Source organism: Barbatula barbatula (assembly GCF_947034865.1).
Source record: "Barbatula barbatula genome assembly, chromosome: 21".
In the NCBI taxonomy this organism is placed as follows: domain Eukaryota; kingdom Metazoa; phylum Chordata; class Actinopteri; order Cypriniformes; family Nemacheilidae; genus Barbatula; species Barbatula barbatula.
In genome coordinates this window covers 10,612,790-10,627,348 of record NC_136784.1, presented here as the reverse complement: position 1 = coordinate 10,627,348, position 14,559 = coordinate 10,612,790, and the positions used below count along the sequence as shown (strand labels likewise).

The 14,559-nt window shown below is 39.7% G+C and overlaps 1 protein-coding gene across 1 annotated transcript in view; it reads right to left on the bottom strand.

The window, feature by feature from the left end:
* csmd2 (CUB and Sushi multiple domains 2) overlaps positions 1-2,050 on the bottom strand; it is a gene marked incomplete at both ends in the record, with an annotated part of 241,505 nt that extends 239,455 nt beyond the window's left edge. The window contains one exon of the mRNA XM_079485563.1: positions 1,867-2,050. Coding sequence (XP_079341689.1) covers positions 1,867-2,050 — 184 coding nt within the window. The remainder of the gene's footprint in view (positions 1-1,866) is intronic.
* Positions 2,051-14,559: the final 12,509 nt, after the last annotated feature.

Here is a 14,559-nt window from a genome sequence, read left to right as displayed (position 1 = left end):
TCAAGTGCCATCAGCTATCAATGATTATGAGCAAGGAAAATGATTTTGAGCCAAACACCCTCATTTTCTCACGTCTTTTGTTGCCGTTATGCGCAAGTGTTTGATCTCGAATGCTTCTGTAAGGCTGCAACATCTGAGAAAGAGTAGATGATCACCGAAACGATTAGTTATTCTAGAAAATAGAAAATAATTCACGCATTAGACATCTTCATACCAAGAATCTCAACCTTATTGAGATTCGTATTTATACTTTTTTTAATCTATTCATCTTCAGGTTTAAGTGAACTATTTTGTGTCAAACCGCATGAGGCAGGTGAGAACGATTGTGCGTTTTAATGTATATTTCAATCCGATTGATCCACGGACCACATTGCCTGAATGAAGTGTTCAGTAGTGGCCGAAAGCTGAATGGGCATTAATTTTAAATTGACATTTCTTTCGAGCTTGAAAAAAGTCCCATCATATTACACAAATCATAGATTATGCGCTAAAACGAAAACTCTAAGAGGCTTCCAAGATATACGCGGTTTATTAATGAAGTATGAGAGAGAACCGGGTGCGCTTTTCATATTGAGCTATTCTGAAGCTTTGGTGCCGCTCAATGGAAAAAGCGTGAAACTGCTTGACGTCTTTGCAAGCGTTTCCCGGACTCGTGTTCATGATATTACCGCGTACACACAGTCACCTTATTATAAGCATAAAAATGTCAACTGGCTTTTGGATTCGTTTATCGGCTTTTATCATTATGTGCCATTCACTATTATGGACAACGACTCGTGAATCTCAGCAGCGAGAGCAAACTATTGAAAAGCACTTATACGTATAGCTAATGCTGAAATTTAGCCCGAGCTTCATCCATTAAATGGATTACGAGCATTCCACAAATGCGCATTACAAATATACCTACAACTACAATTGCTTTAATTTTCGAGTCATTTGCAATTTATCCTTTGAAAATCCTTAACAACGCAGTCTAAAAAGCTGACCGGTGTCAAGTGGAACTTACATTTGGAATTACATTTATTGTAAAATAGTACACCTGTAGCTAGGACTTCAAAACTGTCTTCTGACTACAGCTTCCGAAGGCCATACGAACAAATGAACAGCCTTGTTGGAATGCCGCTATTTCAATCAATCCAACAAATAATGATCCAAAGATAATGACTGAATGGACATTATTTACATGAAGGAAATATATTTATAGCTTGAAAGTGCAGAGTCAAAGACCTGTTTTGTCGGCATGAACCAACCCCCCAGCCTCCGCTTTCACATACGCCCCCTTCCTCCCAAACTCACTCGTTCACTCTTGGCTCCCACACTCACGAAATGTTGCGCCACACACACACACGGGCAGATCTATACGCGTATATTTGTGGGAAACGGTTGCTCTACATGCTTATTCACTATCCTAGTGCCTGACTGTTAACTAAACTGGGATCTCGCCCGCCTACCAGCACAGTCTTGTTCTAAGGTGGCTGTTACCGAAGGCATAAAACAACACATTATGCTTCCATGGGGCAGACCAAGGCTGGCAAAAGCAACCCCAGTACCCACAAATTCGTCGTTAACAAAGCACACAAGGCTTCTTCAAAAGTAAAAAAGGCTTGTTTAACAAAAAAGTGTCATTATAAACGATAGTCTACTTGGCTATACTCAATGTACAAGCTCTTTATATTATTTGACCGGTTCTTCAGTCTACTGTTTATCCATCAATGACCGATATCAATGAAACGCATGACCCAACGTTAAATGGCACACTGTTGGCATGGAATTAACAATGACAGTGGTACATAAGTACATAACGATCTCATGTATGGCAACAGGGAGCGCGCGCTCCGTGCACATGCAGCATATCGGGAAACTCACCCTTAGCCGATGCAGCCAATAGCCCCATATACAAGAAGAGCACCCCGCTCCAATGATGCGCCTGTACTCCCACCTTCATTAGCGCAAAAATCCTTATTCCATCCAGTCTCCTCGTCCCGTTATGTGTACATCTGCACTCTGTCCTCAGGACTCCCGTTCTGTCCGAATTCAAAGAGGCGCTCATGGTGGGAATTTTTTGGCAGGCACGGTTATCAGATGGTTTTAAAAGGAAGATTCACTTGGTGTCGGCGCTGAGAAAAATCCCAGTGCATCGAGACTGGACTCTCGCAGCTGGACTGAACCATCTCAAGCAAGCCGCGGGGTGAGCCGATTCTAATAGACGCTTTCTCACCAAAAACCTGACGAGGCTGATAATGAGAACGGTATCTTCTTATCTCACATTCCCAACAGGCTACTGTCCGGATATTGATTTCAAACGAGACTATAGAAAACGCATGTTAACTCACTCCCACACGCGCGGATTTTAGTTTAATTTCCAATTAGTATACACAGAAATCCACGTTACTGACTTGTCTCCCAGTGACTCACAGCGCAATAAATGCGAAAAGACCACTAGATGCACAAGTTGTCACCGCCCACCCACTGAAGTTTACAGCAGTCTTCATCACTGTCTTAATAATTTCAAGGCGTGAAAATAATCGTTAAGGGATTTCCACTGCCGAAAACCCCTGGGCTTACTTTTTCAAGACTTTACCAAAATGAAATGAACAGCCAGACTGCAGCACGAGCTTAGAGCATCTCTCTTTCTCTCTCCCCCTTTCGTGCTCCAGAACTCCCCCTCTCTCTCTCTCTCTCTCTCTCTCTCTCTCTCTCTCTCTTTCGCACGCACACAGAAACACACACACACGTATGTTTTATTATATCCGTGGGGACAGTCCATGGGCGTGATGAGTTGTATACAGTATATATTATATCGCCCTCCCCTAACCAAACCCCTAAACCTAAAGATCTTAGAAAATGTTGAGCATTTTTAGATTATCAAAAATGATCGTTTTGTACAATTTATAAGCTTTTGTGCCTGTGGGGACCTACATTTTTGACCCCACAGGGGTCCCAATGAGTTGGTGAGCATTCAGGTTTAGTTCCCCACTAACATATAAAAAACAAGTCCACATGCACACACCCCCACACACACTCTTACCTTGTGACAGGTGTGGGTTATTATAGCTATTATTATTAGCCACATAATGGAATTTATGAATCTATTAGGTTAATGCACAGGTATTTGCAGATGAACACCCAGAGCATTATGATGGAATGAATCCAGTGGTAGTCTATACCAGTAATTATGCCGACATCTTTAGCAGACTTTAAGTCTTGACACCGTACTGGCTGAGCTTTATTATAATATTTAATATAAATGTATATATCAAAATAATCAATAGGTTTTAATAATATTATAGATGCTTTCTGTTGAGACAATACAATATTTGAATGACATAACAAGATTACAAGATGTTATCAGTATGATTATTAAAACATTTAATTCTTCTAATGTGAGTTATGGAGGTTGTATTGTAAGTTAGAACAACTTTGGTGAATTTATTTGAATATACCAAGAAACCGATGACAAGTAATTGCAATTGTTTTGCAATTGAAAAAAACACCTTTTAAGATCTATTCCTGACAGCTTTCATAAATATTTTTCAAGAGATAATATATGACATAAGTGTTACCATAAATGGCATCTGTTACTTAGCCAACTAAATAATATATTGATTTATGATGTTAGAAAGTTATTTAGAGTGTCATATGAAGTACTCTATTGGCAAAATCTGGCCATGTAGCCTCTGGTAATGGATCTGCCATCTGTCCCCTGTGAATATACAATACCCCATTCATTTCAGGTAGACCACATAGCAATGTGAAGAATCGCTTCTGTTTTGCATGTGATCTCCACAAAGCACAATACCCATTCGAATCTCATGAAATATTTATACCAGGAGAAAAAATATTCCCCACTTACAGTAACAAAATGCAAAGAAAACTACTGAAAGGTACCTCTGAAGGTTCATGCTTGGTTAATGGAGAGCTTGTTTACTTTTCTTCATAAAACTCCTTATTTAGTTTTTTTGTGCATCTTCTGCCTATTTCCCGCAAAATGTTGCTATGTGAATATTTTTCCAGTTGCAATTTAGCTGTATTTTGAATTAATGCACAACTTCGATTTTGCAGGAGTTTTGAGGTGTCTGGACAAGGTCTTGTTAAAGATTCAGCACAACATGACACAGCCTCCTCTGCAGGGTCAGGATGTCACTGCCACGTCTCCATGTCTTCCAGATGATAGAGGTTGCCATGGTCATAAACCACAAAAGCCAAAAAAGATCAGAGGCGACACAAGGTGTATTGTGGAGTGCCTCCAACAAACTCTCCTCCCTGAAAAGCAGAGATCCTTCTGAAGACTTTTCTCTTCCACCTGATGCCTCGCTGTGGGTGGACAGATCACCATGGTTAGGTCCCCTTTCAAAAAATGGCTCCTATAAAGCATCTCTCTTGAACGCACCAAAACTGTCTGACAGCAAACCACAGAGAACTCACAAACAAAACCACAAAACAACATCTTTCCTCAGCCAAAGCTGGTTAAAAGATTGAAATACAAATGTCTAATCACACCACTGTTGATTTGGGAATGCAAGCCAAGCAAGCTGGTCCTGACCACGGTCAGTTCAATACAGGTGTGGAGCATTTGATACAGATGTTGCAATAATAATGAAAATGTTCAGCATGTCTATTAAAACTTAAACCTATTTAAAATGTGAATCTAATACTAATATACTTTTTCTAGAGGACTCTGTTATTGAGGTGTCCCATAAGACGTTCTGTATGTGTGTGACACCACCAGAGTCATATTAACCTCCATACCAGCTTATTGGACTTTGTGGCTGTTTTTTGTTTTTCTGAGTTTTATTTATTGCAAAATGACAAGTTTTCAGAACAAGTATTTTTTTATTCTATGGAGCCAACAGTTTTGCTACTCATATCTGTCTACCGAGTCCCAGTAGTTTATTCCAGGATAGCAATTACAGAAACACCATTTAAGGTAACAGTACAATAGTGATAACAATCAACTGCACGGCATCTTATCGGTAAGGGAGTCTTTGATAGTGACACAATGCATGGCACTGATGAATGGCTTACATTAGCTGAGAGGGAAAGTGTTGTTTTTGTTTGTGACGCTGGCTATGGATGGTACTCAGTCACCCGCTCCTCGGGGTATGAAGAAGCTCCTCAAACCCAAAAAGTCACTCATTATTTTAAAAATGAAAAAAACATAAAAAGCAGAGCATTGGCCCAAATCAATACATCCATTTCCTCTTGGTAATGGAATCTGTTTGTAATAGTTGAGTCTAAACACAATCGATTTGTAATCTTCATTTTTTGTCTTTTCTCTGCCTTTTTGCTTCTATATCAAACAAGCCAAAGAGTACATGCAAATGTGAATGCTGGTACTGAATATGTGTTGACGCTTTTTATTTATCAATAATTTAACAATAACATGTATACTAGTTCTTCTTTTGACTAATGATTATATATTTTATGCATTTGGCACACAATTTTGTGCAGAATATTGTGCATTAAATTAAAAGGTATAGACTGTATGTACTATATATAATGTATACAACACATATCTGTTAATGCACCCTACATTCTCTGTAATACTGTATGTATTCCCTGGAATTGGGCCCATGACCTTGGTATCACTAGTGCTGTGCTCTACCCCTACAGGATCAAAACAAACAGCATTAGCTCCCTATTGTAAAGGTGCAGCTATTGATATTACTATAGTACTAACCATGTGAATTATGATTTTAGTTTGTTTTCATAACATATATTCTGCTTGCCGGGAAAATGGCATTTGGATATTCCTACAATTCAGTCCCTTATTTGATAATCCTGTCACCTGTTCTTCCTGAGCTGGAAAAGGGAGAGCGAGGCAGGAGTGCAGATGGTGCCCACATGGCACTGAACTGGGCTGGCAGTGGTACGGTGTGCGTGAGGAATGCAGCTGGCCCGTCTGACAATGCCAAGAGCCATATCTACCATGAGGTCACTGTTGCAAAGCTAATGGCCAACGCTACAGTTTCTGGCAAAGTTGGTTGTCTTACCTTAATCATGCTTCTCATTTGTATTTCTGTTTATCTTCTTACTCCTGTGAAATAATCTCATGTTTATTTGAATTTAACTAGTATTGAGGATTTTTGTTTGCATGCGATTACAGACATGTCAAAGCCAGTAAATATGGATCTGACCCAGCCTTGGCAGCGTGTATGGTTGCATAGCAAAGCAGTGGAAGGTGTCCTCAACAAAGTGCTTTATTCCCTGAAGGCACTGATCTTGTCATACCAGCCCCTCTGACCTGTTGGTCATTGTTAGCCAACTGTTACCTGCTGGCCCTCCCAGTTATCAGGTCCATATGACATTTTCATTCTTTAACCTGTTGATTTTCAGTTTACTTCAAGTGCAGTATTGAGAAAAAAACAGATCATTGAGGGGTTGGCAATGTTACATGAGTTGCTGTATCATGTCCCCTTGAATGATTAAATATCAGATAGCACCGGTACGTCTGTAAAACGTCTGCTAAAGATCTGGAATACATCTGCTGTGTATAAACATTGGATAAAAGTCTTAGAAAAGGAAGTTTTACAAGCACTCTAACTCATAAGCATCTTACAGACATATTCTAGATATCTGTACTGTATGACATCTGTCAGGAAACGTCTCTGAGACGTATTGCAGATGAGTAAACAATCAAAAAATACGTCTTATGTAAATGCAGACGTCAAATAGACATCTCCCATGTGTGAGTGCTATAAGGAGTTAAATGGCTTTGTGTATGAATAACATTTTTGAAAAGAATAGAATGGTGTTTTGAGAATCTTGCTTGTGGTGGGTGTTTTGGGTTATTTTGTGTTTGATGAAGAATGACATTTAGCACAGAGAGAGATTGAGCTTGCAAGAAACAAAAAACAAGAACCCAATTAAAATAGAGAAGTTAATTGAATTTCAAATAGTTGGTTGAAAATTAGCAGCAAGCAGAGTTATATTTGGACCTTTAATTAATTAGACATGGTTATTATTATAATTACTGCTCTTTGTGCTCAAGTTTTTTTCTCTAAGCATTCTTGTTGAGACATACGTGTTCACCTCCAGACTTTGAAGGAACTTTTGGCTTCGTGATCAGTCCTCAAGAGCATCTACATGAACAACGCGTCTTAAAACCAGACTGTGTGCTGTTGCTAGGATACACAGGTTCCTCTTTCTTGGGCAATTAGATTTCTCATCTTGAACTATCAGGGAAACCATTATTTCATCATATAAGCATAATTTTGGACCGGACAATTGTCCTTGTTGAATTTTATGTGTATTAAATTATTTATTCCGCAGGAAGGGATGAGATCTTCAGTACTGTTGAAAAATCGTAAATGAAAAGGCTTCGGGGCCCTGAGCTGGTGCTAGTTATAGTTCAGAGGGAGAGAGAGAATGAAAGGAGATCACAGGGATAAAGAAAACAAGAATTAAACACCGTTACCTTTCCGGCAATTTGCCACAGCTAAAAAAGTGTACATTTAAAGACTTATTTACCTGTAAATCAAAAGGCAGAAGAGTCATTGTGAGGATATTGCTGAAACAGATTCTGAAACGGAACAACACAATTAGTTACTGACAGAATGCAGAGTGCAAAAAAAAGAGTTTATATGTGCTATTCATCTCATATTATATCTATGAGCTGTTTCGCTGCCTGATGCCTAAGCAAAAGATGAAGTGACACATATACGGTATCGGAACTCCCTACGCCACACAACAGTGCACCACATTTGTTTCACAATTTATTTCTGCAGGGTTTTACATGCTGCTAAGGTAACGGTGCATTACTCTAATGAACACAAATATATAAAGAGTAAAATAATCAATTATTAATTACACGAAACAATTTAAATTAAATAAAAAAATTGAAATCAATACTTTTTAGCGATGAATTATATAACATTGTCATCAACACTGTACTGTATCCTTCTGAGAAACCTGGGTAACACTTTACAATGAGGTTGTATCTGTTAAACGTTAGTTAACATGAACTAAGAGTAGAAAATACACTACAGCATTTATGGGTCTTAGTTTTATTTCAATTTCAGCATTTACTTACATGTTTTAAGTGTTATCAGTCAATGCACCGTGAACTAACATGAATAATGTATTGATGGAGAATAATTAAATTGACATTAACACTAACAACAATTGATGTTGAAAATCTATATTGTTACTGTTAATGCATTTAATGTTTACAAATACAACCTTACTGTAAAGAGTTACCGAACCCGTTTAACTATTTACTACACAATACTTTCATGATCATTTCAGCTTGTAAAAAATTTACTGGGCACTTGAAGATGTACGGTAATGTTCATCTTCAGTATGTAAAACAGTGAGCATTAGTAGTCTATTCATGTCAAATAAATTGTATATTGTACTTTAACATTGTTCGGAGATTGTGATCAGGCTCACAGTTAATAAAGCAAATCTTCACTGTCATTCTGGAACTTCAGATGTCCAAATTTGCACTTTTTAAGTCAAGTCAAGTGACCTTTATTTATATAGTGCTTTTGACAATTTACATTGTTACAGAGCAGCTGTACAAGAAAACATATTGACTATAAGCAAAAAATATAAGGCTATGCAAGTCAAAACACAGGTCAAATATAAGACACACTATTTGCAGTGTTAATGAAATAAAACTATAACATTTTAAAACGATTAAATACTGTGTCGTCAAAGTTAAGTTACTGAAATGAATCAGTAATGATGAATGTTGTCAAAGTTAATAAGCACTTTTAATACTTTGTATTGGTTGAATATTTTCAAGACCGCAGTGACAAACAAAAAGGGCGACTAATAATAATCATAATAAAAAAATAAAAATCATAAAATATAAAGAAGAAAGGTTTCAGAAAGACAAAATAACTGCTACAAAAGTAATGTATTATTATGCTCAAAAAATGTGAAAAGTTTCAAAAGAGCCAGTTCCTTACACGCAGAATACTGTCGTGCGAAAACCATTATTGTTAGCGTGCCGTAAAGGTATTTCCATTTGTATCTTCGGCTTCATCTAGATAACACTTGATAAAACAACACAGTTCATTCTCACATTTATTTATGTGCCAAGCAGCTTTCCAAGAGACATGTCATCATACCCACGTTCCACACAAGGTGTCTGAATATCTCTGCCTGCTGTTTATTGGCATTTTCTTGGCTCTGCTAAATGGACATTGATTTTTCTCTCTTTTTCTATATTCTTATCCAGTAAGTTATTTATCCTCCTTTAGATTTTCCACCTTGCTATGAAACTGTGCTCTCTTTGTGTCTTTCTGCCCTAATATATTGCATAACGCACTTCCCTCCTTTCCCCACATGCTTCAAGCTATTTTCAAGCTGTAGGCCTTCGTTTTTGCGACCTGCACTGGGACTTGTCATTGTGGGACGCAACGTGCGCCTCTCTGATGAATATCCACTCAATCAAACTTCACTTGCTGTAACATTGACGTGTCATTACAGTCCAGTTACAATCTGTTAAAGGCAGGTGCCCGCAGGGCTATTGTTTTACCTTGTGTGACAACTACAGTGTTACCCAGAATGCTCAGCTGAGCCTCTCGCAGGAAGCTTTCCATTACATGTCAAGCCCTTCTACACTTACGAACAGGGGTCCCGGATGTGAGAAGAGTTAATGGATGTGTAAGACAAAAGTGAAGGGTGCAGACAGTGTTATGTGTGTGCGCATATTCTGCCGCCATCATGTAGCCAGTGCTGCGAGGCGAACTAATTGAATATGGGAGATGCTATTTGTATGACTGTCTGTGGTGATGGATGCCCCTCATAAGAGCCCTGAAATTCGGGATCATTCTTCAATCTTCAATCTTCTGGTATCTGCGCGCGCTCGCTGCTTCACTCACCGCGAGCGTTTTGTACCATTTGTTTTCACTCCACCTTCATCATGCTTTTAGTTGTGTCACGCGATCGTAAATCACACGTGGCACGCGAACTGTTCTTTCTGTTCTCAGAGCAAATGTCCGATGAGGGCGCGGGAGAGAATTAGCGATGCGTTATGGGAAGCGTGCCCAGGCGCCCTCGGGAGGAGGCGATAATTGCGGACACTTCTGGCCCAAGCACCTGTGGAGGTATGTAAAGGCGGCCGTGCAGTGGCCTTGGAGGCCGGCGGCTGTCCGAATGAATCAGCACTTTGCGATAATCTGATGGTATTATTTAGTGAGGCGTTTGGCTCGGCCGATAGCAGTTAAGTCACGCCGGTTATTGTGAATTATGAACCCCTTCTTTCACTCGCACCGCCATTTGTATTCATAATTTGAATTCATTAATCATACCTTAAACTTTGTGGGCTGTGTAAGTACTTGTAGGTGTGCGCGATTCTCTTTGTGTGCGTGCGTGCGCGCGTAGACTCGGCTTATAAAGATGTATAGGGAATATTATCTGTGTTTAAGAGGCGTTGCAGGGAAGATTGGGTGAAAGTCATTTAGACGGTATTTGAAGGTAGTCTTGTCAAGTTTCTTGTGATACAGCTTGATCTCGCAGGAGTTTGCAGCTATTGTAATATTATGCTTTATATAATGGGAATTGTACAAAAACGTATGCGACCATGGTCAACAAAACCAGTCTTAGGGGCCACTTTTACATCATTTGAAAGCTGAATAAAAAAGCTTTCTATTGATATATGGTTTTAAGGACAATATTTGACCGAGATATAACTGTTTATAGTAACTATATACTAGTATAGTATAACTATAACTAGTAACTTTGTATTAGCACCTAATGTAGGCCTACTATTGCTTTTTTATGACATATCGCTTATTGCTCCCCGAACTCCTTGTAAGGCGCTTTGGATAAAAGCGTCTGCTAAATGACTAAATGTAAATTTAAAGCTTTGGAATCTGAGGGTGCTAAAAATGAAAACATTGAGAAAATTCCCAAAGAGGGGGCAACAGCGAGGGAAGTTTGTAGGCGTGTTTCTTTTTTTTTCACGACTTTGATATAGTAACGGTAGGAAATTTACAATATATCTTCATGGAACATGATCTTACTTAATTTTCTAAAGATTTTTGGTTTAAAAGAAAAATCTATAATTTTGAATCATTCAATATATTTTTGGCTAGTACAGCAAATGTTTTCGTTCTACTTGAGACTGGTTTATTGATCTTGTGTCACATATATCGCGTCTGCTAAATGACTACATGTAAATGTACATACGATTAAGGTTTAATGCTTCTTTAATAATTCAATAAAACAATTTCCCATAACATTTGCCCACTAATGTATATAGCAATATAATAACTGTGTGCAGGCATATGGTTGTAAGAACAAAAATGTTGTGAGCTGGTTGACCAAGAAAGTCTTGTTTAGGTTCAGATGCTTGGTGGGACACAACAGTGCTTATTCTAAAAGAACAGAGATTTTGACTTCCTGTAAGACTATAAAGTCTCACAGTGGGTAACAAGCTCTTCATTACAAATTGTCAAGACGACAGAAAGGTTGAGCCCTGCTGATGCCTGCTTTTCCGAAATGTAAAGCAGTTGCGAAGTAGATTTAACTTCAGACTTTCCATTCCACTTTCTGTTCTAAGGTAAAATAAATATGTTTGCACTTTCCACTTCCCCTGAACCCAGTTGCGTACAGCTGAATAATTTATAAACAGCTCAGATTCTTCAGGGTGAATGTCATTTTTGAGAAAACAGAGACAATGGGTTGACTGTGAGTCTAAGATCGGCTCTGTGATAAGACTGTATTATCTCAGCGTCACTTTCACATTCATGTGTGAGTACAATTTATATCACTCATGATGATTTTTTTTAAAGTGTAAGAGTGTTTTGCAATAGTCTCTTAATTTTTACTGCGGCTCTATATGCCAGGCCAATTATACAGACAATGTTTTGGTCATTGTGTAAACCCAGGTGAAAAAAGTTCACAATAATACACTAAAATGAACTAAAAGTGCTCTATTTATACGCACTTGTGCACTTCATATCCAAAAAGATCGTTTTTGCTCTCCAATTTGGCATTGCAGCAACAAAAACAATATATATTAAGTTCAAAATGAATAGGCAAAATTCATGTGACAAAAGTTTTTTTTCAAAAAAGTTTTTTTAAATAAAATGTATTTGGTCTATTTAGTTTAATGTTAATTTATTTCTTACATACATTTTATTTGTACTTATACTTTTTCTGTATTTAAAAAAAATATAAAAACCTGATGCATGAAAATAGCCAGGAAGCTGTTATGGGGTTAAAAAAATTATTTATATTTTGTATATTTTGCTCATTTACTTAATTTTGTCCAGTTTGCAGATGGAGGCCGATTAAATGTTGTCAAGTCTCTGTTCCTATTCCACAGGATTTGGTCTTAAATTTCTCATGACTGCAGATTTCACTCCATCACATTATCTACTTGACAACTGGTTACAATGACTTTGAAAACCCAGTTAACATCTGATTTTTAATCAAACAAAGTCACTTGTTAAGGATGGAAGCTGTAATGTGTGACACACACACACACACACACACACACGCACACACACACACACACACACACACACACACACACACACTCATAGCTGTCCATCGTTTCCGATGATGACGCTTGCTTCGGGGTTGGGGAGGGGATCAACGACATTGCCGTTGGTGCCACTTCTCGTGGGCGCTGAGGCCGATCCTTGAGCCGCACACTCGTCAACAGGTGGAACAGGGGAAACCGAAGGACAGTGGAACCCCAGCTGCCCTCTGGTATCTTTGTCTGCGTCTCGCGGCTCTCTGCTGTTGGTCTTTGTCGTGGATTTGTGAAACTACTCACAGGTAACCTGCCAGGCTGATCTGTCCTGTGCCTGAGCTTCAAGCTGCATGGGACTGATGTTGGAATACTTTAAAAGTCCCTTGGTGTAGTCCTTATAGCGCTTTTTTTGTCCGCCAGCAGCTCGTTTGGCGCCTTGTAGTTGGCCATAGAGGACTTGGCGGGGCAGGCGGTGGTCCGGCATACGGATGGTATGCCCTATCCATCGTAGGTGTTTCTTAGCCACTGCGGCTTCCATGCAGATAGAATTGGTCCTCTGTAGGATTTACGCATGTTGGACTCGGTCCATCCAGGAGAGGCCGATAATCTTCTGAAGGCAGCGGATGTGGAAGGATTGCAAGAGGGTGATGTGTCGGCTGTATGGAGTCCATGTTTCCGCCCCATAAAGCAGGGTGGAGACACACACAGCAACCTTGGTGCTGACCCTCAGATTTCGATTTTCAAAAACCCTACTACGAAGGTGACCGAATGATGAAGAGGCTTTTTTGATACGGGTATGTATTTCCATATCAAGGGAGCAGCAAGAGGACAGAGTTGAACCGAGATAATAGAACTGATCTATATTTTTAAGTGGAATGCCGTTTATATGGAAGCTGGGGGGTGGAGAGGTTTGAGAGAAGACTTGGGAGATAACTTTTTTTAATGTTAACCTGAAGACCAAAGAATTGGTAGAAGGCTATGTAAAGGACTGTGCGCTGCTCTCTGCTTTTTTCTAGCAACTGCCTTAAGACAAAAATCATGTCAGTGGTGGATCTAGTCTTCCGGAAGCCACATTGCGTTTCCGGGAGTGAAGTTTCTGAGATGTACTTAACTAGCCTATTGAGCATGATTTTTGCCAGAACTTTCCCTGCGATGGAGAGGAGGGAGATTCCACGGCTGTTGCCACATACGGCTCTGTCCCCTTTTTGTTTATAAATGACCACGATATCGGCATCCTTCCAGTCTTGTGGGACGGTCTCACATTCCCAGATATGACAGATGAGGAGGTGCAGGCGGCGTGTAAGGAGGTACCCTCCATGTTTGAAGACCTCTGCCGGAATGCCATCCGGTCCAGCACTTTTATTGTTTTTAAGACTCGCAATGGCTTGGCGTGTCTCCAGAAACTGAGGGGGATTGTTGAGGTGTGTGACTAGTGATAGGTCGGGAATGTTATTTAGAATAGAAATGTCAACAGGGTTATTGAAATTGAGAAGAGTCTCAAAGTGGTTTGCCCAGCGGGTGAGGATCTCATGGCGGTCCTTGAGGAGCGTCGAGCCATCAGCTGAACGAACTGGGGCAATCGCTTTCTTCTCCATAGAGAGTTTTGATGGCATCATAGAAGCCCCGTGAGTTGTTGCAGTCTACCATGCGCTGTATCTCTTCTGCCTTCTTCACCCACCAAGGTCCTCCATGATCCGGAGGGCACGCTGGGTTGCAGATCTCGCTGCGTTAAAGGTGGCTTTCAAGGTAGGAGATCCAGGGCAGGACAGAAGAGCTTTCTGGGCATCATGTTTATTTTGAGGAGTGTCTATCTCAGCCAAATTACTGTCAAACCAATCCTGATGGTGTTTCCTCGGCTGGCCCAATGCCTCTGAAGCTGCACTGTGGATGGCTTGGCGCAGCGTTGGCCAGTCAGCTGATTCCTCCGGGATCTCTTTGAGGTCTTAAGCGAGGAGCTGTCGAAGGAGGTCTCGTGAAGTGGGGCTACTGAGTGCTGAGCAATTTATTTTTTGTTTTGGAGCACACACACACACACACACACACACACACACACACACACACACACACACACACGCACACACTTGTGGCATTGTATTTAATTATTTGTGTGTTCATTCCTTAAT